Source organism: Camarhynchus parvulus, chromosome 9 (genome assembly GCF_901933205.1).
Source record: "Camarhynchus parvulus chromosome 9, STF_HiC, whole genome shotgun sequence".
Taxonomy (NCBI): domain Eukaryota; kingdom Metazoa; phylum Chordata; class Aves; order Passeriformes; family Thraupidae; genus Camarhynchus; species Camarhynchus parvulus.
In genome coordinates this window covers 20,435,938-20,458,155 of record NC_044579.1, presented here as the reverse complement: position 1 = coordinate 20,458,155, position 22,218 = coordinate 20,435,938, and the positions used below count along the sequence as shown (strand labels likewise).

Here is a 22,218-nt window from a genome sequence, read left to right as displayed (position 1 = left end):
GCCGGCCGCCAGCCTCCCCTCTGTGCTCGGGAGTATCCCGGGACAGACCCTGCTGGGAGCTCTGCTGAGGCAGGGGCAGGGAGGACAGGAGGTGACCCGGGACAGCCAGCACGGCTGCACCAAGGGCAAGTCCTGCCAGACCAACCCAGTGGCCTTCTCTGACGCTGTCATTCCCTCAGTGGGCAAGGGAAAGGTTGTGGATGACATTTATCCTGGTTTCTATGCAGCCTGGACACAATCCCACCCAACATCCTTCCCTCTGCATTGCAGAGCTGGGTTCCATGGATGGACTGTCAGATGGATTAGGGATTGGCTGGATGGTCACATCCAGAGGGTCAGTGGCTCAGAGTGGCCATCGGTGACCAGTGGTGTCCCAGGGTCTGTGCTGGGACCAGTGATGTTTAAGGTCTCCATCCCTGGCACAGAGGGGTCGGGGCACCCTCAGCAGGTTTGCAGGGGACACCAGGCTGAGGGTGCAGCGACACTCCTGAAGGACAGGGCCATCCAGGGGGCCCTGGACAAGCTCCAGAAGGGACCATGGGAATCTCCTGAGGTTTAACAGCACCGAGAGCTGGTGCTGCCCCTGGGTCAGGGCAATCCCCAGGATCAACCCAGGCTGGGCATGAGCAGAGGGAGCAGCCCCTGGAGAAGGACTTGGGGCTGCAGGTGGTGAGGGCTGGCCATGCCCCATCCTAGGACCCCCTGTGCTGGGCTGATCCCAGGGTGGGCAGCAGGAAAGGGATTGGGATTGTGCCCCTCTGCCCTGCTCAGGTGAGACCCCACCTGCAGAGCTGCCCCAGCCCTGGGCCCAGCCCAGGAAGGGCCTGGAGCTGCTGCAGAGAGCCCAGAGGAGGCACCAGGGTGAGCAGAGGGATGGGGCAGCTCTGCTGGGAGGAAAGGCTGGCACAGCTGGGGTTGTTCACCTGGAGAAGCTCTGGGGTGACCTCACTGTGGCCTTGCAGGGCCTGAAGGAGCCAACAAGGAAGATGGACAGAGAATATTCCCAAGGGCCCTGACAGAGGGGAGTGGCTTCAAACTGCCAGAGGGCAGGTTTAGATGGGATACTGGGAAGAAATTCTTGGCTGTGAGGATGCTGAGGCCCTGGCACAGGTTGCCCAGAGAAGCTGTGGCTGCCCCTGGATCCCTGGAAGTGTCCAAGGCCAGTCTGGACAGGTCTTGGAGCAACCTGGGTGTCCGTGCCTATGGCACAGGGTGGAATGAGTTGGGCTTTCAGATCCCTGCCCACCAGAGCATTCCATGCCTGTATTCCCTGCCATGGCATGGATGCTATTTTGTGCCACCCCAGGCTGTGCCACGCTCTGCCAGTGAGACGAGCTGGAGCATTTAGTAGAAATTTCACAATTTAAAATTTTTGATTTATAATTATTTTAGGTGTCATTAAAAAAAACACCTATGGAGGTTTGGTCCTGCCATTAATTTCTCATCCCCACTGCCCAGCTCAGCTACCCAGAGTGCCACCCCTTTCCAGGGAGGGGGGTCCTGTTGCTGGATGCCCTCTCCACAGGGGATGGGATCCTACAGGTGACCCTGAGATGTCCCTTCGAGTGGGGGGAGCCCCATGGGACCCTGCACCCCTCAGGGAATGGGATCCAGGTGGGTGCAGTGAGGTGCTGGGAGGCTGCTCCCTCCAATAGTCCCCATTCCCTGGCAATGGTCCCCATCGCCGTGTCCCCCTGCTCCCCCACATCCCCCAGGGGAGTGGGACCGGGCCCTGCCCATGGGGAAACTGAGTCAGGTGCTGGCAGCTCGCCCAATTCCATCTATGCCAGGAGGAGCTGGAGCCCCATCCTGCATCCTCAGGCACCGCGGGGCCCGGCACATCCGGCAGGGAAGGGGTGGCTCGGCTTAAGGAAATGGGAGAGACCTGGCCGGAGTCCCGCTCTCCTCCCCCCGCAGCCCCACCTCCCCGGCCCGCTTAACATCCCCGGGCCAGCTCCAGCGGCGGGGCCAGCAGCGCGAACCCACAGCGGTGCCGGGGCTGGACTGCGAGCCGGGACAGCAGCGGGGCCACCAGCGTGTCCCCAGCGCTGAGCTGCGAGCCAGGCCACCAGCGTGTCCCCAGCGCGGTGCCAGGGCTGAGCTCCGAGCCGGGACAGCAGCGTGTCCCCAGCGTGTCCCCAACGCGGTTCCCGTCCCCACGATGCTGCGGCTGCTGCTGCTCGGAGGGATCCTGGGCTGCGGGGCTGAGCAGGCAGGTAAGGCTGGGTGGGGACACCGGGGCTGGCGTGGGGACACACGGGGCTCACGGCGGGTGACGGGATGGTGGCTGATGTCCCGCGTCTCCCGCAGCTCCGCTCGCCTTCACCATGCTCCAGCTGACCCGCGTCTACAAGGGCAATTCCATGTTCCGGGGGAACGCCAGCCTGAATGGGCAGCTCAGCCATGTCCTGGAAGGGAATAATGTCACCCAGGTGATCCCGCTGGAGTCCCCGGACGCCTGGGCCCGGCGGCAGGAGGAGGTGATCACCTACCTGGGGAACTTCAGGCAGCTGGTGATGCTCTTCAACAAGGAGAGACCCACCGATTGTGAGTGGTACCCGGGGGACGGGGGTGGGTGCCCTGGGGAATGGGAGCCTCTTCCGTGCTGCCAGGCCCGGGGGTGGCTCTGCAGGGACACATGGGCGAAGGGATGGGGACAGGACCATGTGCAAAACCTCTCTGTGGGCAAAGAGAGCCCTTCTGTGGAGCCGGGAATTTCTTACCCGGAGCACACCCTGGGAACGGGATGGTGCTCAGCCTGTTGCTGCTCCTCAGGAAAAGGGCTGGGGGCTGCAGCTTGTGGGGTGGTGAGGTGTAGGAGCCCTGTCTGCTCCCTGCCTGTGCTCTGCCCGCATCCCGCCTGTATCCCACTGGCACCCTGCCTGCATCCCGCCTGCATCCCGCAGCCTGTAGGAGCTGTGGGACGCTGCGGGCGAGTTTTGTGCTCCTGCTCTCTCTGCCCCACAAGCCCTGTCGCCTTTGCTGCTCCTGCCCGGGGTGTGCTTTCCTTTCCTCTCCTTGGTTACTCCCAAACCGGTTTTGCCCCAGCCCCACACTCCCGTACCCTTGGGGAGCCCGGTGTCACCGTGGAGTCTCAGGCATGACCCGTCCCCCCCTCCCGGTGTCCCTGTCCTGGTGTCCCTGTCCCAGTGTCTCGCTCCATCCGCGAGAGCCACGAGCAGCTCTGTGCCCAGAGCCTCCCCCTCTGCAGAACCGGAGCTGTGCTGTGTGGGGATAAAGGAGGGAAAATAATCCCGGTCACTGCCATGCTCAAACCGAGGGCAAGCAAAGCTCGGGGTGGTGCTGAGGCTGTGCAAACTCCGCGCCCAGTTTGCTGCTGGTGCTCAGGGCGGCAGCGTGGTGACCTTGTCCCCTCCCTCTGTCCCCGCAGTCACCCATCACCTGTGCTGCCACCTCGGCTGCCGCCTCTACCCCAACGGCACAGCCCAGAGCTTTTACGAGGTGACCCTCAACAGGACGGCGTTCCTGAGCTTCCATGTCCCCAGCGCCACCTGGGAGCGGCTCTGGCCCGGAGAGCTCCCGGTGGCCGCCTTCGCCCAGCAGCAGCTGATGAAATACCCCATAACCACCCAGGACCTGCAGTATTTCCTCAACACCACCTGTGTCAGCCTCCTGCAGGCTCAGAGCGCCAGGACAGGTCGGTGCTGGGGCCGGGGCTGGGGACGGGGACGCGGTGGCGTGGCCCATTTGTCACCTCTGTCCCTCTCGCCTCTTGCAGGAAGAGTCAGCGGCCGATCGCGCACTCCGCTGGTGCTGGGGCTGGTCCTGGGCAGCCTCGGCCTGCTGGGCATGGCCCTGGCCATCTTCCTGTGCACGGGAGGGAGCTGCTAGCGTGGGCAGCTGTCCCATGTCACCCCATGGACACAGGGGATGGACCTGTCATCTCCCCGTGCAGCCACCACCACCTTGTGGGGGCAGGGGACAGACCCATCATCACCCTGGGGAGTCAGGGATGGATCCATCATCTTCCCAAGGATCCAGCAACTCTCCATGGATCCATCATCTCCCTGCAGAGTCAGGGATGGATCCATCATCTTCCCAAGGATCCAGCAACTCTCCATGGATCCATCATCTCCCTGCAGAGCAGGGCCCCCCCGGCCGCCTCCATGGATCCATCTCCCTGCAGAGAGGGTGGATCCACATCTTCCCAAGGATCCAGCAACTCTCCATGGATCCATCATCACCCTGTGGAGTCAGGGATGGATCGTCATCTAGGAACCCTCCATGGATCCATCATCACCCTGTGGAGTCAGGGATGGATCCGTCATCTTCCCAAGGATCCAGCAACTCTCCATGGATCCATCATCACCCTGGGGAGGCAGGGATGGATCCATCATCCCTGCACAGAGACAGAGGGGGATGAAAGCCCATCAGGGGACCAAGGCCATCCCTCACAAGGGATGCATGTACCCAGTGCCACAGGCTTTGCTCCCCAAGGACACCAGTGGCTTCCCAGTCCTGTCCCAGCTGGGCTGCCCCCTCCAGCAGCCCCCAGCCCTGTGGATGGTCCTCACTTCAGGCAATGCGCTGAGACTCCACACAGAAACACTGGGCATGGATGGGAAAATGGGGGAGAGAGAAGTGGGGGAAAGCAGCAGGAGAAACAGCCATGGAATGGATAAAAGGATGGTGTTAAACCCTCATTCATCCCTGCTCCAGTGGGGATGGAGGGAGGATGTCACACCTTGTGTAATAAAACCACCCATCAGCTCCCACCACGCCTTTGGCTGCTCTTGTTCCCCCTGGCAGCACTGATGTGGGGCTGTGGATCCATCCTGGGCCATGGCTGCTGGTGCTGGGTGGGCTCGCTGGTATTGCCAGCCCCTGTGCCAGCCCCTGGGTTGTGTACTAAGTTTTCCGGGTCTCTGGAAAGACACTGGTGGTGTTTGCACCTCCTGAGCTCATTTCAACCCTCTCCCAGCTTTGGTTTGACTCAATTGAGTAATTTTCTCAACGTTTTTAATTTCCTTGCTTGATGTGAGATGCTGAGGTCAAGTACACACAGCTGTGAGGGGACAGTTTTCCACAATCCAAATTTGAGCTAAAACCTCCACTCTGACTGTTTAAACTTTGATTGTGTTGATAAGAAACTCTTGGCCACATTTCCCTTTCACCCAAAAGTGGATTTTGAGCTTTCCTGTGCATCTCCACTGCTCTGGCAGCAGGAAGGGAGCCAGGAGCTGGCTGGGGACAGGAGAGAGGCTTTCCTGGATTAGTTTCCAGCTCTTTCTTTTCTAAACACCCTGCAAGAGAGAGTGGGATGAGGGAAGATGGGAAAAGAGACGAGGGACAGAAGGGATGCGAAGATGACCTTAGGGGTTGTCCTCACGGAGGGATGGAGGAGGAGGAGGTCTCCAAAGCCCACATCTCATCACCCTGGCCCTCGGCCACCCCTGGAGCAGCCCCCGCCTCCCCCAGGCTCCCGGGGCAGGGGCTGGGGCGCTCCCCACCCTTGGCGGGCTCCGAGAGGCCGGAGAATCCAAAACAACACGGCCGAGGCCCGGGAACGTCATGGCTCAGCCCTTGGAGCAGCGCCCTTGGCAGGAGCTGTGCTGTGGGCCGAGTGCTCCAGGGACATCCAGGGACACCAGGGCAGTGCCCAAGGTCACACGTGCTGCATCTCTTGTCTGCAAAGGGATTCAGTCCCTTCCAGCTGGGAGGAACCGCTGCATTCCCAGCTCTGCTTTGAGTTTCAGGGGCATCTCTGCTACCTGCAGATGTTGCACCGTGGTCCCCAAGACTTGGAGTGATTCCTGATCTCAGTCCCCTCTCCCTGGGCTGCAGCTCCTTGCTCTGGCTGGGATGGCTGAGTATGGATGCTGTGGGATGCCCATGGCTGGGATGGAGCGGGGATGGCAGCCACAATGGACAGACTCAGGTGGGAAACACTGGGGGAGGCCTGGAACAGCAGAGCTTGCTTTGCTCCAGAAATGTGTCATCTTTTGGACAGATGAGCAAGTCTGAGCTTGCCCACTTCACACAGCTCTGGAAAAGCCTTTTCCCTGCCCCAAGCTCCCCGTGTGTGTCTGGAGAAATGCTCCAGAATGGAGCTGACTCTGCTGCAGCTCCTGAGTTTCCACAAGGGACTGGGCAGTGGGGATCCCCCAAAAGTGCAGAACCCCAAGGAACAGCCTCATTTCCATTGGTGTCCATGGGCAATGCACCCAAACCTGGCACCTCCATCCCAAGGCACCTCCCTGGCAGTGACATCAGTGTCTGTCCTGGATGGGGTGGCCAGCAGCAAAGGGTTATGGTGGCAGCATCCACCTCCAACATATTGTAGCCCCAAAATTTCTCTTCCTCTCCCCAAAACCCTCAAGTGCCTCATGGTGGGGCCACTGAGGCCTGGCTGGGTGTGGCAGCTGGGGACAGTAGCCCAGCTGCCTCAGAGCTGGGGGCTGGGCTCCTGTTCCAGCACCACTCCAATACAGTTTCCTGGCAGCCAGCAGCCACATGCACAGCTCACCCTTTCCCAAATTTGGTTGCTCTTCCGCCCCGATCACAGCTTGGGACAGGCGCCAGTGCGTATCCCATCAGCGAGGGGTGGTTTCAGTTTTCTCCTTGGAGGACTTCTGTGTTCTGCAGGAGGGTGAATGAACCTGCATGGAAGCCTCTGGCAGCTTTAACCAGCTCCCAGAGTGACCCATCCCTGTTATCTGCAGGGATTGCCGGGCAAGGCTTTGTTTTCCATGCATGGTTTCCATCAGCCCACTCCGCTGCCGCTGTCTTGGATAAGGGCTCAGATAAGACACCCAAGCCTCAATCCAACAAGTGATCCTCACTTGTTCCAGTGAGGCAATGTCCTTGTGCACCAGCTCTTTCCTTCACCCATCCCATGGGGAACTTGGATGGGATGGGCAGGTCCCCGTTTCCTTTAGGACATCAGCTCCCTCTGCAAGGTTGGTATCTCCACCCGTGTCCTTTGGGAGCTGCTGTGCCTCAGGACAAAGGGCTGGATGGCTCCAGGAGATGCCCAAAACCAGCGATGGATGAGCTCTGGTGCCTGCTGGGGTGGGAGGGGAGAAAAAGGTGGGGCTGATGGGATCCATCTGGAAGGAAACGGGATTATCCCTGTAAACACCTCTTACGCACTCGGCGCCTGCACTGGTGTCATTGTGGCTTTTCAGGACTAAACAAACCCCATCCTTCCAAATTCTCAGAGGTCACGGTGTCACAGCCACAGATGTTTTAATCCCTGACTTTGGGACATGCTTGTTAACACCAGGAACTGCACTGGGGGTGAGGGGATCTGCTTCCCAGCGGCCTCCTGCTCCCACAAGGAAAGGAGCAGCTCCCTGGAGAAGCCTCTCAGCGCAGGGAAGGGCCGTGCTGGCCTCTCCCTCCTCGCAGGGCCATCGGCGCCCAGCGCTGCCCTCTTCCCTCGCCGCTCACCTCCCAGGTCAGCAGGAGGAAATGGGAGGAGAGAGCTGGCTGCTGGCCAGGAGCAGGGATGGGTGGCAGCGGTACCGCCCATCCCACACCTCTGGGGGCAGCTCCGGAGCAAGCCAGGCTGCTCCACCAGCTCCTCCTGCAATGCAGGCGAGCAGGGATGAGATGGGGACTCCTGGCTGGGAATCGCAGTCAGGATTCCAGGGAAAAATCATTGCTTCACCTTCCCTTCCCAGCTGGAGGTTCCCACTCCAAACCAAGTAAACTTCTGGCACCAGTCCCTTCTCCCTTCTTCCTCCACTGCCCAGCCCTGGAGCAGAAAGGTTCAGAGGGAGATAAAGATATGAAAAAACAAGATTTTTCTTTGGAAAAACCCAAGCTTGCTTGCACTGCGCCTTCAGAGACGTTTCCCTGGAGAAATGGCTGTTTGGGAACACTTTCACCACTTGCCAGAGTTGGGAGCAGCCTTTGGTGTGACTGAAGCCGTTGGGAGCAAAGCTCTCCTCCCAAGACCCCCACACCAACTCCTTGGAGCAGCCCCAAAACTTCACCATCCGGTTTGGGATGGTGAATGTGGCTCTAAGTGCAGCCAGCCCAGGCTGTGGAGGGACAGAAGACACACACAAGGCTGCAGGGCATGGTGGATCTGAGCCTTGTATTCCCTCCCATCATCAACCTGCTATGGAATCCTCATCCCATCTGCTCCTTCCCCTCCCCTGGGGTGGGAGGGATCCAGCCAAAGGGTGGGAACACAGCTGATGGAGGTGATGACATCTGAAAGCCAGCCTGTGGTGAGGCCCTGAAAGAACACACACAGCCCCTGGAAGTGCTGAAAACCATTCCCTTCAGGAATAAACCAGAACCCCATTTCAGCCAGGCCTTCCCAAAGCAGCAGGGACTTCTGGGAGTGCATTCCAAGGACAAGCGTTTTCCTAGAAGATTTGAACAAGATGCCTTCATCTGAACCCTCACAATGTTCCAAGGATTTAGGTTAAAAGAAGCCCAGGAAATTTGTGTTTATTTGTTCCAGTTTGGGAATGGCGCTGCTTAGAAAGGACTGGAAATTCAAGCTGTGCATTACAGAATTCCCAGCCCGGAGGTTCAGTCAGGATCCTTGTTTGGTGCCAGACCAAGATGTGAACATCTAAACCTCGTGGGAAGCATTTCTATGGATAAAGGAGTTAATGTGTGCCATAACTTGCTCCCAGCTCCATGTCACAGGAGAAGGGGACAGGGAATGCCATGGACACCCAGCACCCTCTGCACTCCCAGTCCTTGGAGGACAAATATTCCATGATCCTAAAATCCTGCACACTGTGAGTGGGCCAGGACCAAAACCTCTGGGAATGTTTGAGCAAGCACTGCTGCTGCTGGGCAAAAGCATGGAAGCCCTGGAAACTTTGGAGGTGGAAAGGCATTGGAAGCTGGCTCTGAACACACCCCACAGCAGGGGAAACGGGTGGAAGGAAGCAGGGGGTCTTGGTTGGAATTTGGGGCTTTTTTTCCCTGTCTTTCTCCCTGCTGGAGTGCAAGCTGGGGCTCTGCAGCCATTGTTGTGCTCTCCAAAGAGTCTGGCCCCACAATGCAATAAAAACAAACCACAGGAAGGAAAGGAATTAGCAGGGAAAGGAAAAGCAGCAGTGGGAACAAGGACTCAGGCCCAAAATAAACCTGCAGGCTGCTGCTGGGGGTGCAGGTAGGAGAGGTTACACAATGGAGCTCAGGGGTGAAATCCTGGCTTTTTGGATTTACTGCTACAGGTGAACAGGGTTGCAAGGGGCTGGAATAACAGGAAACAGCCCCATGCACAGGGATATGGGAAGGAACTTCTTTGAAATCTGAGGTTTCCTAGAAACTTGAGCTAAGGGGAAGCAGAGGCAGCACCTGGAAAAAACTGAGCATCATGGGCAGAGGAAGCAGCCTCAGCTGGGGTTACCACTTTATCCCTATGGATTCTGAGGAGAAGCAGGACCTTGGCATTGTGGGTTTGTCTCAGCTGCTCCCCAAGCCCCTGCTGTGCTCTGCCAAGGCAAATGTACACAGGATCCAACAGGAAATCTTCCCAGGGCTGCTGCTTCCCCTGCGTCACTGCCCCTGGAGCTGCAGGGGAGGGTGGGACTTGCTGGACAAGGGCAGCATGGACACAGGGGCTGTGCCCACCTCGAGCTGCTTCCTGCTCCCGGGAATAAACTGAAAACAAAACCACCCTGAGGCTGCACCTGCTGCTCCTCAGCAAACACTTCCCTGGAGGCAAACCAGAGCCCATCCACTTCCCAAACAAGGAATGGGGTAGGGAGAAGCTGGAAGATTTACAGCCCCAAGATTCCTGAAGGAATTGGAAGGAGTGTGGAGCCCGGTGGCATTGGGCTCTTCTCCCAGGGAACAGTGACAGGATAAGAGGAAACAGCCTCAAGTTGTTCCAGAGGAGGTTTAGATTGGATATGACAGAAAATTCCTTCCCTAAAAGGGTGGTCAAGCACTGGCACAGCTGCCCAGGGCAGTGGTGGAGTCCCCATCCCTGGAGGGATTGAACAGATGTGTGGATGTAGCACTTGGGGACATGGGGCAGTGGTGACCTTGGCAGTGCTGGGGGAATGGTTGGACTTGACCTCAGAGAGCTTTTCCAGCCTTACTGATTCCATGATTTCTGCTGCTGCCTGGCACAGGGAAGCCCAGGTCTGTCCCAGAAACACATCACCAGGGAGGTTTTGCCATTCCAACTCCAACAAACTTTATTCCCATCAGCCTCACCCGTCCTCACGGAGGACAGAGCGCAGGAGGGGAGGGAGCTTTTCCAGACTGGTTCCATGCGGGGGCAACCAGGGACAACCAAGGCCATGGGGAGCCATTCCCAAATTCCACCACGACCAAGGAGTCCTTGCTAAGCTGGTGCAACTTCAAATTTCAGACCAATTTTTGGGACTTGGTAGTTAGGAGAGCCCACAGAGGCCTTGAAAGACTCTTTTCCCAACCAGTTTTGGGGCCTGACACAGCCCAGTGCACTTCTAACAGCACCAGTATTCCTGCCCCAAAAGCAGACTCTGAACCAATACCACACTCTGGACTCAGAGGGGAAGGGGAGGAAGGGCTAGGATTACAAATATCACCCCAAAACAACAGGAATTTGGAAGAAATTTACACGAAGGACGTAAAAAGCAGGAGCAGCTATGAAAATATGTTGAGATGGCCAAGAAAAGTCACATCAAAATATATTTAAAAACCAGAAATTCCAATCTGTGTGGAATTTAAAACTCCTTTCCCCCACCTATGTTTTCCTGCTCAAGGAATCTCTGTTGTTCCAGGACGTGGAACATGATAGGCAGCACCAGTTATGTCCTGAAAAAGTATTTCCCCAAACTCTGAGCACTTCCAGAATTTACAAACCAAAGATGAGCTAAACCTCAACCATCGCCCCCCTCCCTCTTCCCCCTTCTACAGTGGGCAGGAGAAAAGACTGCAAACAAATCTGACTTTGCATTTCCAGGGAAGTCCAATTTTTCCACACATCAATATCCCTGCAATCCATTGTAGACCTTCTGCACTGATCCTTGCTTCAACAGCTGCTTGAGACCTGCAAGGGAAGGGAGAGCGTCAACACGCAGAGCACAGCAAAGATGTCAGGATGACTTTTCCAGCACTTCTTCCCCATTCCTGAAATCCCATACACTAAACACTCCAAGGAACTGGCAGTTCAAGGATCTGGCAGTATCAAATTCTTACCAAACAGGCTAAAGAGTGAGTCAGCCCTTAAATCCATAATAGCTCATTCTCCTGGGGTCGGCACGGCACGGCAGGGAAGGGCTGGCAGGTCTCCACTGCTGCTTAAAGGGCAGGCCCAGAGGGAGCAGAGGAAGCAGAGTGGCAAGGGTGGATGTGTCACTGTTTTTCCAGAGATTAGAGAGGGAGTCCCCTCTGATGAACTCAGCCTGGTCACTCACTGCCCTGCAACCCCTCAGGACACAGCTCAGAGCAGCCTCAAAAGCCACTGAGCCCAAAACAGAGGGAAACTCCCAACACTGTGGGCAACCTTCAAATAACTAAAAGAAGGACATTGAGGGCTAGAGCATGTCCAGGGAAGGGAATGGAGCACCAGGAGAGGCTGAGGGAGCTGGGAAAGGGGCTCAGCCTGGAAAAAAGGAGGCTCGGGGGGACCTTGTGGCACTGCACAGCTCCTGACAGGAGGAGGCAGCCAGGTGGGGTCAGTTCAGCTCAGGGGAACAAGGGACAGGATGAGAGGAAATGGCCTCAAGTTGCTCCAGGGGAGGTTTAGATTGACTATCAGTAATGAAATCAACCAATTTACTTGTACAGAAGAAAATTCCAACCTTCAGGCATGCAAATTCTTCAGGAAATCCTGCTAAAAAACAGTTCGTCTCCCTGAAACCCTTGTCCTGCTTGTCTATCCTTAAACCTTTTTGGCTACACATTCTACTGTCCTTGAAAACCAGTGATGGGATGCATAAGGGCTACAGTAGCTGTGTTAAAACACTGGAAAACTGCCCTGGAAGTAGTAACTGGAAGCAGAATGTCTCTCTGCCAGGCAAGAACTTCTCATGTGCCTTGCCTGACGGCCAGAGATTCCTGAAGTTTTTTCAGGAACACCAGGACAAAGTGAACACATGTCCATTATTAGAACAGGTCATTCTCCAAGGCAAATTCACTTCCTGAGGAGCCTTCAAGTCACATTCCAGCTGGTGGGTGAGAGGATGTGGCTCCTGGATGTCTGGTTCTTAGAAAGGAAAGCTGTAGCTGGAGAAAGGTGTAATCCTGAAAGAACTGGAATCAGCACCACTCCACACCTCATTTCCCAGCAGCTCCCACACCTCTGGCAGAACACCCCCAGCAGTGCACAGGATATTTCATCATGTACCAGAGGTTTAATTAGGAATTCCAACCAGGAATCCTAACAATTGGTGCTACTGCACTTCCCTGAAGTGCAGCCTGAAGTCAATTTTTCCTTTGAAATATTGTTGATACTAACAAAAAGTGACAGGTTACAGCACAGAGGGAGAGGAAGCTCTGATCAGCAGTGATCAAGTCCCACTGCAGGAAAGAAGGGATATTATTTCTGTGACTCCAAAGCTGGGGGTGGTGCTCTTGGAGCCAGAGTATCTTCTGACAGCCCCAGAAGCTGGATATGCCGTCAGGAGATAAGAAATGAGGAGCACTGCCAACAATAAGGAAAAAAGGGATGTTTTGAATTCTGAAGCCCACAGTTTTCCATTGAATGTGTACACTGAGCTGCTGCCACACACAGGGATAGACCTATTCCCTCATAAAACTCCTGATATCGTGGATGTTTGGAGATACCCAGCACACAGAAAGGCATCTGACTGCCTACCCAGTCACCTTCCCCTGGGAAATGTGTAATTGCTTTGGGAGGGAGAGAAACACCCAAGGCCCTGTGCCTGAACACACCCTTGCCAGTGCCATCATCTCTCTGTTCCCGGATATCCGCAGAGGTGTGTGAGCAACTCTGTCAAAAACATGGAGGCTTCTGTCACTGCTCCTTGCCCAGGGTCCTCTAAACTGCCAAGAGCAACAGCTGCAATAACCTCACATGTGTTTCAGAGCTGCTGTTGCCTGATGAAGCTTCTGGAAGGGCAGCAGAGCCTGGACTGAGACTCCACAGTGACAAGGCCATTGTGCCCTACACAACACTCTTGGAACAAGAGGGAAAGCACAGGGATAAAACCACGAAGCAGGGTCACTCTAAGCCCAGCCCAGAGGTACAGAGCTCCCAGCCCAAAGAGCTGCAGGAAGAGCCTCAGGACATCTGGAGCTGCAGCCACCAGCTGGACTGCACAGGGCAGCTGGCACAGTGTGGCCAAGGCAGTGGAATAAAACGCACCCAGCGCTTGGCTTCCCACTACAAACTTGAGGAGTCCAGGAAATCCACTAAAAGAAGTCAATCCACTTCAGAAGAAGCCCTGGAAGAAGTTCTGGGGATTTCCTGAAGAGCTGCATTAGTACATGCCAGGAATATCTTTGTCCCGTGGCAGAGGATGAGGCCCTTGATCCCTACTCTGATGTGGAGCAGCAGAACCACAGAGGCTGCTGGAGCAAAGAATTCCCTGCTGGGGGTACAGGATTTAAGGATTTACCCTCCTGGCAATTTTAGGATTCCTACATGGTTCATCAGGTTTTCATTTGAAGCTGAGCAGCAGATCTGTCCTAGAGGGAGTAGGGTGGAAGGAGCTGTGAGAAGGAACAACCTTTCTCCTGACACAGTGTGACATTCCTTACCCTCAGCAGCAGAGGGATTTCCACAAGTCTTCCCTCCAAGAAAGTAGCAGCAGGGGCTGGAAAACCCTTTGTGATCCCATTCCAGCCAAGCAAAGCAGACAGAGGCTGAGCCCAGCAAGGCTGTGGGGTCAGACAGACGGGCAGCACCAAAACAAAGCACCTGCACACTTGCCAAGAGCTGCATTCCAGCAGCAGCACATCCCAACCTCAGCAGCCAAGCTCCCTTGCTTCCAAAGGAAGTGGGAGTTCATCACAGGCCACCAGCCAACTGTGCTATGTTGGACAAGGGGCACAGGGACAGGAGAGCCCCTCCTGACTGCTCCAGCCCCTGGAGGAGCTGTGCCAGGTTCAGGCCGAGGGCTCTGGGCACGCACCTTCCCGCTGCTCCGGTGTCAGCTGCTCCTTGGGGAACTCCACGTCGAAGGTGATTATTAGGGAGCCTTTGATGTTGTTGTTATCAAAGTTTGGAAGCCCTTCTCCCTTCTTCCACAGCTTGGCGCCGGGTTTTGTGGTTTTATCCCGCACAATGTGAACCTGGAGAGAAAAGGAAAGTTAAAGCATTAGTGGTGTTACAGGATCCCAGGATCACTGAGGTTGGGAAAGACTTCCAAGACCAAAGAGTCCAAGCCAAGACTGATTCTGACCTTGTCAATCAGAACAGAGCACTGAGGGCCACATCCAGATGTTCCTTGGACACCTGCAGGGATGGGGACTCCACCACCTCCCCGGGCAGTCCATGTTCTGTGTGTGCACCCCAATACTCCAACACTCTTTCCAACCTACTGAAAAGCTCCAACTGGCATTGATTCCTTGCCAAAACCAGTGATATCCCACGGGTCCAGGCTGTTTCACTGGACACATGCCAGAATTAACTCCACCCTCTGCTGCTGGGACAGCCTGGAAGTGAGGCACCCCTCACAGAGACTCCATTGGCCTGGAATGCCCCAACAGAGGGAATACTGTAAAAAAACAGACCCTGAGCAAGCCAACCCTCAGCACGGAGCTGCAGGTGAAATTTGGGATGCACACAACACTCTGGGCCTCACCTTGTGCCCATCCAAGTGGGCAATATCCATCTCAAAGCCTGTCAGTGCCTCGACCAGCGAGATCGTCACGTTTGTGTACAAGTCATCTCCTCTCCTTTCAAACACTGGGTGCCTGTGGAAATAAGAGCCATTGAACTTTACTCCTTCTCCAGAGGGGAAACAGGTCCTTGAGCTTCTTTCCTTCAATTTGGGAGGTTGGAGAAAACATAAATAGGAGGGGAAGTGAAGAATGAATCAAATTTAGCTTCATTTTCCTGTATAAGATATGCACTGATAAATGCCTTTTCTATTTCTAGGGCACTGAGTGGTGAGGTGTGGCAAGAGTCCTGACTCACACAGCAATTTTCTTAGTAGTGCATTTCCTTACAACAGCAAGACTGTGTGCTAGAAAAAAGGAAATATTTGTTCTGAATCACACATGGTGAATTCAAGCCAAAAAAAAAAAGATACTTCGATAATTCTACTTTTAACAGCATCAAGTCCAGCTCCTCCAGCACCACGAGGGCTGAGCATCTTGCACAGCCCTGAGTGCCAGACCTGCACCTGTCCTGCTGAAGGACAAGCTCCATCTGGCCAAGCAAGAGCCCAACTAGGCCAGACACTTACTTCAGAACTTTTATTCGGAAGCGCAAATCTCCTGGCTCCCCATCCACGTGGGGCTCACCTGTGGGGGAGAAAGAAAAATTTTGTTTAAAGGAAATAGTTAGGAATGAGTGGAGAGACAAGCAGGATATTACAGTTAAAGGAAAAAAAAAGAACCCAACTAATTGATCTTTAGATGACCAAAATTCTGCTTAAACATCTCCTAAAGAGTTTAGGGCTTTATGGGTGCTGCCTCAGCAAGGTCACACCTCTGCTTTTCTGGAAGACCGGTCTGCATGGTCTCCAGGTTAATGATGTTCTTTAGCCACTGAAGGGCAGAGGGGATCCCTTCACAGGCTCAAGCCTGGAACAGATGCTCCTGCTCAGGTGTTGTCCCCACTCCCAGCTAAGGAAGTGAAACTGTGTTATCCAGACTTAGGAACATGCTCCTGGATTTCAGCACATGCAGAGAACACTTCCAACCACATGGGAACCATGTGCCAGAGAAGCATGGAGGAGGAGCAGCTCAGAGCTGAGCACACACTCACCTTCCCCAATGAAGGGATACTCCATGCCATCCCTCACCCCTGGCTCTATCTCCACTTCCAGTGTCCTCTCTTCATTCACCAGCCTGAAAACGGGAAGAGCAACCCAGCACTCAGTTTGCAACTTTATTTATTTATTTCAACTACATCTCAACTTCTAATTTGTGTCCCTGGGGTAAGGAGAGCACCCCCATAAGCTCACACGTGGTCTCCTTGCTCACATCTAAACCTAGAGAGTCAGAGTTGCCTTTCTGGTGAGCTGAGACTCAGGAAGCAGAGAAGGTGAAGTTGAAAGCTCCCAAATACACAGTCAGCACCAGGGGGTGTGATGGCATTCCATTTCAGCATGGCACTCCATATCCAGCTGTTACCAGCTGTGTGCTTCCTGTTCAGATCCAGCTGTGGAACTTTGTGCAAGGAATAAAAGGCTGGAAGAGGAAAATGGGGAGCTCTGCATCCAACAGATGCAAGAATCAAGAGTGGCTCCCTGGAAATGGGAACCCGGTGTTAAACCTTCCCGAAGTCCCCAGCTCTCCCTGGGAACACAGGTGCGTTCCCCCATCTAGCGGTGGGTTTTGGAAAAAACCTCCCCATATTGATGCCACGACATAAAATCACGGAGTTTAGGATTCTGTGGGGCAGGAACGAGCACCAAACTCACTTGACGTTGGGACACTCGTCACAAACAACTTCCTGAGTCATCTGGAAGCGCCCAGGGCCCAGCTGGGTGGTTCTCATCTCCTGCCTGCAGTTGCATTTCCGTTTGCCAGGTGCCTGTCTTGCCACTGGCTTGTTCCTGACAACCTGCAGGGAAGAGGGAGAGGTTGATGTCAGTGTTCCCGGGTCTCCACAAGGGTCTGGATTTCTCTGAACAGAGAATTTGGGGTGGAAGGGACCTTAAAGACCACCTAATTCCAGTCCCATGCCATGGGCAGGGACATACTGTGTGGTGCTGCCACAATAGCTCCAAATGTGGCCTTGGCAAAACAATGACAAGTTTTCACCTTGTAATCACATGTTAAACACCAAAAAAGCTCTTTCTGACATCACTTTTGCCATTCTATTTCCACACAGGAAAGGTAACACTAGGATGGAACACTCCACACTTTGGTTATGACATTTCCTTGTCCCACACAACAGGGAAATTATCTGGACACAACACAAAATCAACCAATGGAAAGCCAGCATGCAGACAGGAGGGACTGTCAGCACCAGAGACAGAGCTTGCTTGAAAGAAGATAATAATTTTCCACATACTCTTCTCAGTTATATGATCTGGAAACTTGCAGTGACATGTTCGGCCATAGAAGGAAAAATTCTCAATATGGTTTTACAAGAACTGCAAAGTGAATTTGAAGCTTATCAACAGCCCCTGAAATATTCCTAAATTCTACACAGGGACAATTTACACCTTTTCCAAGTGGCTGCTGCACTAATCAAGCTGAGCTGCTGACTGACAGCCAACAAATCAGTATTATCACACTTTATGGAGACACTGCCAGATGCAAAGGGTCAATAAATATGTGGTTTCTTCAGTAAACTACAGGAAATAGCACCACAACATCCTCCACTGCCAGACCCAGAAATAGAGCATCTATTTCAGCTCTGATTTTTGGGAGAAGATATTCTGAGCTCTGGTCAGGCACCTCAAACCTGGGAACACAAGAAACACTGAGACAAGTAAACTTACTTCTACAAAGTTTCCTGAATACACCTCCTCCAGTGTGACCTCCAGGTCCACGATGATGTCACTTCCCCGGGGAATATTCCTGTCTTGCTGGCGAGGGCTTCCTCCAAACATGAATCCAAAGTCCCCAAAGAAACTGGAGTTAAGCACACTGGTTAGCTCAGGAAGGAATTCTAGGCAAATGCTTCTACTCCACTAAAAAGCAGCAATCCTAAAGCTCCAGAGTAAACCCAGGAACCTCTTTTGTTACACACCTAAAGTCTTCAAACACAGCAGCCATTTCGGAAGTTTTCTGCACTAAAGAAAACAAAATTTGGAGCAGAACACTCAAAATCTGACCTCTCCACACTGCACTGCTGCTCAGCTGCCACCACCAACAGGTATAAACTCTGAGTAGCACTGCAAGGCTACTGCTAGCAGGTTGGTTTTCAGTAGTTTAAGAGACAAGAGGGATGAGGAAAACTCCCTAGGAATCCTGCATATTGTCGCTCAGAACAGAGCAGAGCAGCAGTGCAAGTCCTCCCCCAGGATTAGAAGAGCTGAGCAACTTCTGGAATTATTTTAGGAAATTTATCTAAAGGGGCAGAAAATCAGGCTCTGTCCAAGCAATGTGCAAGTGCCTTTGGTTTTTAATGCTCCAAATTCTACAGGGGCTGTGCAAGTAACCACAGCATTGCTTTGCAGAAGGAAAAGTGTTCCCAAAGTGATGTGTGACAACAGGTCAAACCCCTATCACACACAGATAACCTGAGAAAGTTTCCACATGTTTGAAGCAGGTGCTGCACCTGAAAAATCACCCACAGTGCCCAGAGGTGCCCACGTGGGAAGTCTCTACTGGATCCTGCTTGCAGCAAGGAGTGGGGCACACCAAAACTGGAAATTGCATATAAATGTATTTCTTCAAATTCTCAACTTGCACATCAGCAATGCTGGGCCAGGTAAAAACCCCATCAAAAGGGTGCTTGAGCATCACAGAATCAGAGCAGCAGCTGCAAAGGGGTTAAAACAGCCCAAAGGGGTTAGAACTCCTTACTGGGAGAAGATGTCTCCATGGGAGCTCTGGTGCCCATCCTTCAGGCCCTCCTCTCCATAGGCATCGTACTGCTTCCTCTTCTCCTCATCTGACAGCACCTGGAAAAGGCAGGAATGGAGGAAAGGCTCACCTGGAGCTCAGGGGAGGTGTTGGACAAGGCTCTGAGGGCCCCCAGCACTTTTCACTGGGGACTCTACAGGAGCCCTGCTTGCTGTGCTCTCTGCAAAAGTTAAGCTCATAACAAGCACATTTTGTTTATTTAAAAAGCAGGAGCAGCCTGGAAAACATAAACACTGAGTTTATCTTAAATATTAAAAAAAGAATCACAGGGAATAACTCAAATTCTACAAAGTAGGACATGCTGAGATGAACAATCACATACCACCATCCCTGTGTCTCAGCCACAACTTTTAAACATTGGTTTTATTTCCTAAGTTCTGGTCTTTGCTATTTCCTGCCTCAGAGATCCAGAAGTCTCTGGTCACATTTAGTGTTCCTTGCCCTTCCTCCCTCATTGATCATATTTGGAAAAGCCAGAGTTGGCAGGTTGGCTTTCAGAAGGCTGTAGAGGAGTGGGAGCAGATGGAGAAGCAACTCAACAGGTGGAGAAACAGCTAAAAGAGGAAAACCAGCTGAATTTGGGGTGTTTGGAGAAGCTGTGGCTGCCCCATCCCTGGGAAGTGTCCAAGGCCAGGCTGGATGGGGCTTGGAGCAACCTGGGATAGTGGAAGGTGACTCTGCCCATGGCAGGGAGTGGAAATGGATGGGCTTTAAGGTCCCTCCCAACTGAAACCATGCTGAGATTCTGTGGAATTATAACCACTGATAAATGTTAGCAACAAGGGAAAATTAGCAGTGGCTTCACCACCATCACCCAGCAGGTAAGGGTTCAGTTCTCCCTCTGCTACTTGAGATTCCCATGGAAACTCCTCCCAAACCCATCCTGAGACTCAGGACTCTTTGTAGAAGAGTCTCAGCTCCCTCTCCTGGGATCAGTCTCTTTCCTGGCTCAAATAGCTGAATTCAGAGCACACAACTCTGGGCTGGAATCACCGAGCCTGTGAAAATGAAGACACTGAGCAGGTTCATTAACCTATTTTCCCCTCAATTTTTTGGGAAAGCTTTGCCATAATCAGCTACCCAGCCCCTGAGCAGCAGTGCTATTAACAAAGGCTTTATGGTGAGGAAAATCCTGCTTTATAAGGGACACCCGATTCTGGTTCCATTCTGCCCAAAAATCAACTCACTGTGTCCCACAGCCAATTCAGCAGAAGGATTTCCAAGCTGTCCTGGCTAAACACAGATAAAGACCTGGCAGGGAGGGCATCAAAAGCTTCCTCCAAACCTCACACACATGAATACTGGACTTCTGATTTGATTTTACAACCATTTTTTCACTCAGCTTTTAAATAGAAAAAATAATCTCAGCTGCTAGCAAACACTTAAACCAGCTGGAACTCGGGGAAGAGGCAGAGAAATCCTTTGCCAGCAGGAAGTGCCAACAAGATCCCAGCTCACAGAGGCAGCACCAAGCTCACAGCTCCATGTGCCTCAATCCTGAAGTGCTGCAAATGATAGAGGATTACTTTTTCCCACAGAAAATGTCTTTATATTCATTTCCCCAGTGCTAATAAAGCCAGTTTATTTAAGTCAGAACGAAAAAGGGGGTCCCAGCTTTTAAAAAAAACAAAAGTGAAGATTTTTCTTTCTCAACACAAAGAAATAAATGCCAGCTGGTTCTCTCACTTCCTCTTTTGAGGAATATTTGCATATCTGAGGAGCACCAGGGATGGAAGCAGGAGCCAGGCTACAAACCCTTTTCCCTGCAGCTGGGTTTTTCCCAAAGGACCCCAAGCTCCCACCCAAAGAGCAATTCACTGCTAGGAATTTCTGCTGATGGAATTTTTCAGCACCATCTTCCTCTCTGCTGCACAGGGGGGAGCAGGAGCAGATGGAGTCCAACAGTGACAGAAGGAGGACAAAAAGGGCAGAAAACAAGGAGGAAACATTCCATCACTGTGTATGTACAGCCAAGGAAAGCAGGCTCTGACTCCACACCTTTGGGCAACACAATAATCTGTATTTGATTTATTTAATGCACTATTTGTGTGGGGCATCATTTGCATGCCACAACACCATCATGGAATAACAGGAATCCTGCTGTGACCCACAATTACTTTTCTCACTTAATATTCTCTAAACCCAAGGCCAGCACCTTTCACCTCCCATCAGCTCAGGCTGATCCCAGCCAGGCCCTACACACACTTGGAGCTGCTGCACCTCCACTCCTCCCTTGAGGAACCTGGAATAAATTCCAAAGAACTTTAAGCTGGTGCCTTGGCTTCCTCCTGGCTGAGAGGTGTTGGATTGTCCTCTGGCAGGAGCAGCTCTCCAAGCAACCTGGTAGCCTCTGGATCTTTGTTTTTCATTTGGGAGAGTATCTGGAACTGGATGTATTAACAGGGGCAGGATGGAATTTGGGGTAGTAATAGGGGGAGGATGGAAAGCAACCTGCCCTTCCTTGCAAGGTCTTTATCTGTATTCAGCCAGGACAGCTTGGAAATCTTTCTGCTGAATTGGCTGTGGGACACAGTGAGTTGATTTGGTTATTTGGGGTGAAATGGAACCAGAATTGGGTGACCCTTGTAAAAGCAACTTCATATGCTCTGGATCTCTGTTTTTCATTTGGGAGAGTATCTGGAACTGGATGTATTAACAGGGGCAGGATGGAATTTGGTGTAGTAATAGGGGGAGGATGGAAATTGATGAGAAAGAAAGAAGGGAATTTGATGTGGAAGGTGTCCCTGCCCATGGTGAAGGGATGAAATGAGATCATCTTTAAGTCTCTTCCAACATAACCCATCTTAGGATTCTATGACAATAAGAGATGTGAGATGGAATTCAATATATTAACAAGGGGAAGATAGAATTTCACATGGTTACAGGGGAAGGATGGATTCCAGCTGCACCTTAGGGAAAAGCCTTTAATTCCCTACAAACCTCCTTTCCCATGCCCTGAACGCTCCAGGAGGAATCCTGCGAGCTCCATCCCACCCTTCCCAGCCCGGGGAGGACATTCCCGGCTCCCGTAGGACACTCCCGGCTCCCAGCCTTACCTCATAGGCAGCGCCCAGGTCCTGGAACTTCTCCTGGGCCCGGGGGTCGTCGGGGTTCCTGTCGGGATGGAGCTGCAGCGCCAGTTTGCGATAGGCCTTCTTGATGTCCTTGATGGAGGCGCCGCGGGACACCCCCAGGATCTTGTAGAAGTCTCTCCTGCCGTGGGGAAAGAGAGAAGGTGAGGGAAGGGAACGGGGAGAGGGTGAAGGAGAACGAGGATGGGAGAGAGACGGGAAGGGAGAAGGGGAGCGATGAGGGGAAGGGAGCGGGGTCCCGTCAGCGCCGCGCCCGCCGACCCTCAGTAGGGGGAAGGCCGGTGCTGAGGCGGAACCCCCGGCCCGTGGGCGCGGCCCGGCGCACTCACCCCGCGGCGGCCTCCCCGCAAAGGCAGAGCAGGAGCAGGCAGAGGCGGCCGATCCAGGCGGGGGCCATGGCGGGCCCGGCCCTGCCGGCTGAGGGGGAGCGGCGGGAGCGGCGCGTCCCGGCGGCTCCGCAGCGCCCCGGCCCCAGCCAATGGGAGCGCGGGGTGTTCCACGCTAGCCAATCCGAGCG

General features: G+C 53.5%; 2 protein-coding genes across 2 annotated transcripts; one reads left to right on the top strand and one right to left on the bottom strand.

Annotated features, from left to right (window-relative positions):
• Nucleotides 1–1,932: 1,932 nt before the first annotated feature.
• On the top strand, nt 1,933–4,095 carry PROCR (protein C receptor). The gene is made up of 5 exons (XM_030954588.1): nt 1,933–2,027; nt 2,065–2,216; nt 2,311–2,547; nt 3,392–3,658; nt 3,740–4,095. The coding sequence occupies exons 2-5, from the start codon at nt 2,162–2,164 to the stop codon at nt 3,850–3,852; spliced, it is 672 nt and encodes a 223-aa protein (XP_030810448.1). The 5' UTR covers nt 1,933–2,027; nt 2,065–2,161; the 3' UTR covers nt 3,853–4,095.
• Nucleotides 4,096–10,116: 6,021 nt separating this feature from the next.
• On the bottom strand, nt 10,117–22,166 carry DNAJB11 (DnaJ heat shock protein family (Hsp40) member B11). Its single transcript, XM_030954822.1, has 10 exons — nt 22,031–22,166; nt 21,666–21,822; nt 18,550–18,647; nt 17,520–17,652; nt 16,491–16,633; nt 15,833–15,915; nt 15,309–15,366; nt 14,703–14,814; nt 14,031–14,190; nt 10,117–10,981 (listed from the first exon to the last, which is right to left on the bottom strand). Exons 1-10 carry the CDS (start codon nt 22,096–22,098, stop codon nt 10,917–10,919), a joined length of 1,077 nt encoding a protein of 358 aa, XP_030810682.1. The 5' UTR covers nt 22,099–22,166; the 3' UTR covers nt 10,117–10,916.
• Nucleotides 22,167–22,218: the final 52 nt, after the last annotated feature.

What these genes read in the sequence shown, in the direction of transcription:
- PROCR (XM_030954588.1), top strand. Translation starts at nt 2,162, where the DNA reads ATGCTGCGGCTGCTGCTGCTCGGAGGGATCCTGGGCTGCGGGGCTGAG. An exon ending in CTGCGGGGCTGAGCAGGCAG is followed by an intron (nt 2,217 to 2,310) that starts GTAAGGCTGGGT and finishes CGTCTCCCGCAG; the next exon opens with CTCCGCTCGCCTTCACCATG. An exon ending in GGCTCAGAGCGCCAGGACAG is followed by an intron (nt 3,659 to 3,739) that starts GTCGGTGCTGGG and finishes CGCCTCTTGCAG; the next exon opens with GAAGAGTCAGCGGCCGATCG.
- DNAJB11 (XM_030954822.1), bottom strand. Translation starts at nt 22,098, where the DNA reads ATGGCCCCCGCCTGGATCGGCCGCCTCTGCCTGCTCCTGCTCTGCCTT. An exon ending in GACGAGTGTCCCAACGTCAA is followed by an intron (nt 15,916 to 16,490) that starts GTGAGTTTGGTG and finishes TCCCGTTTTCAG; the next exon opens with GCTGGTGAATGAAGAGAGGA. An exon ending in GACACCGGAGCAGCGGGAAG is followed by an intron (nt 10,982 to 14,030) that starts GTGCGTGCCCAG and finishes CTTCCCTTGCAG; the next exon opens with GTCTCAAGCAGCTGTTGAAG.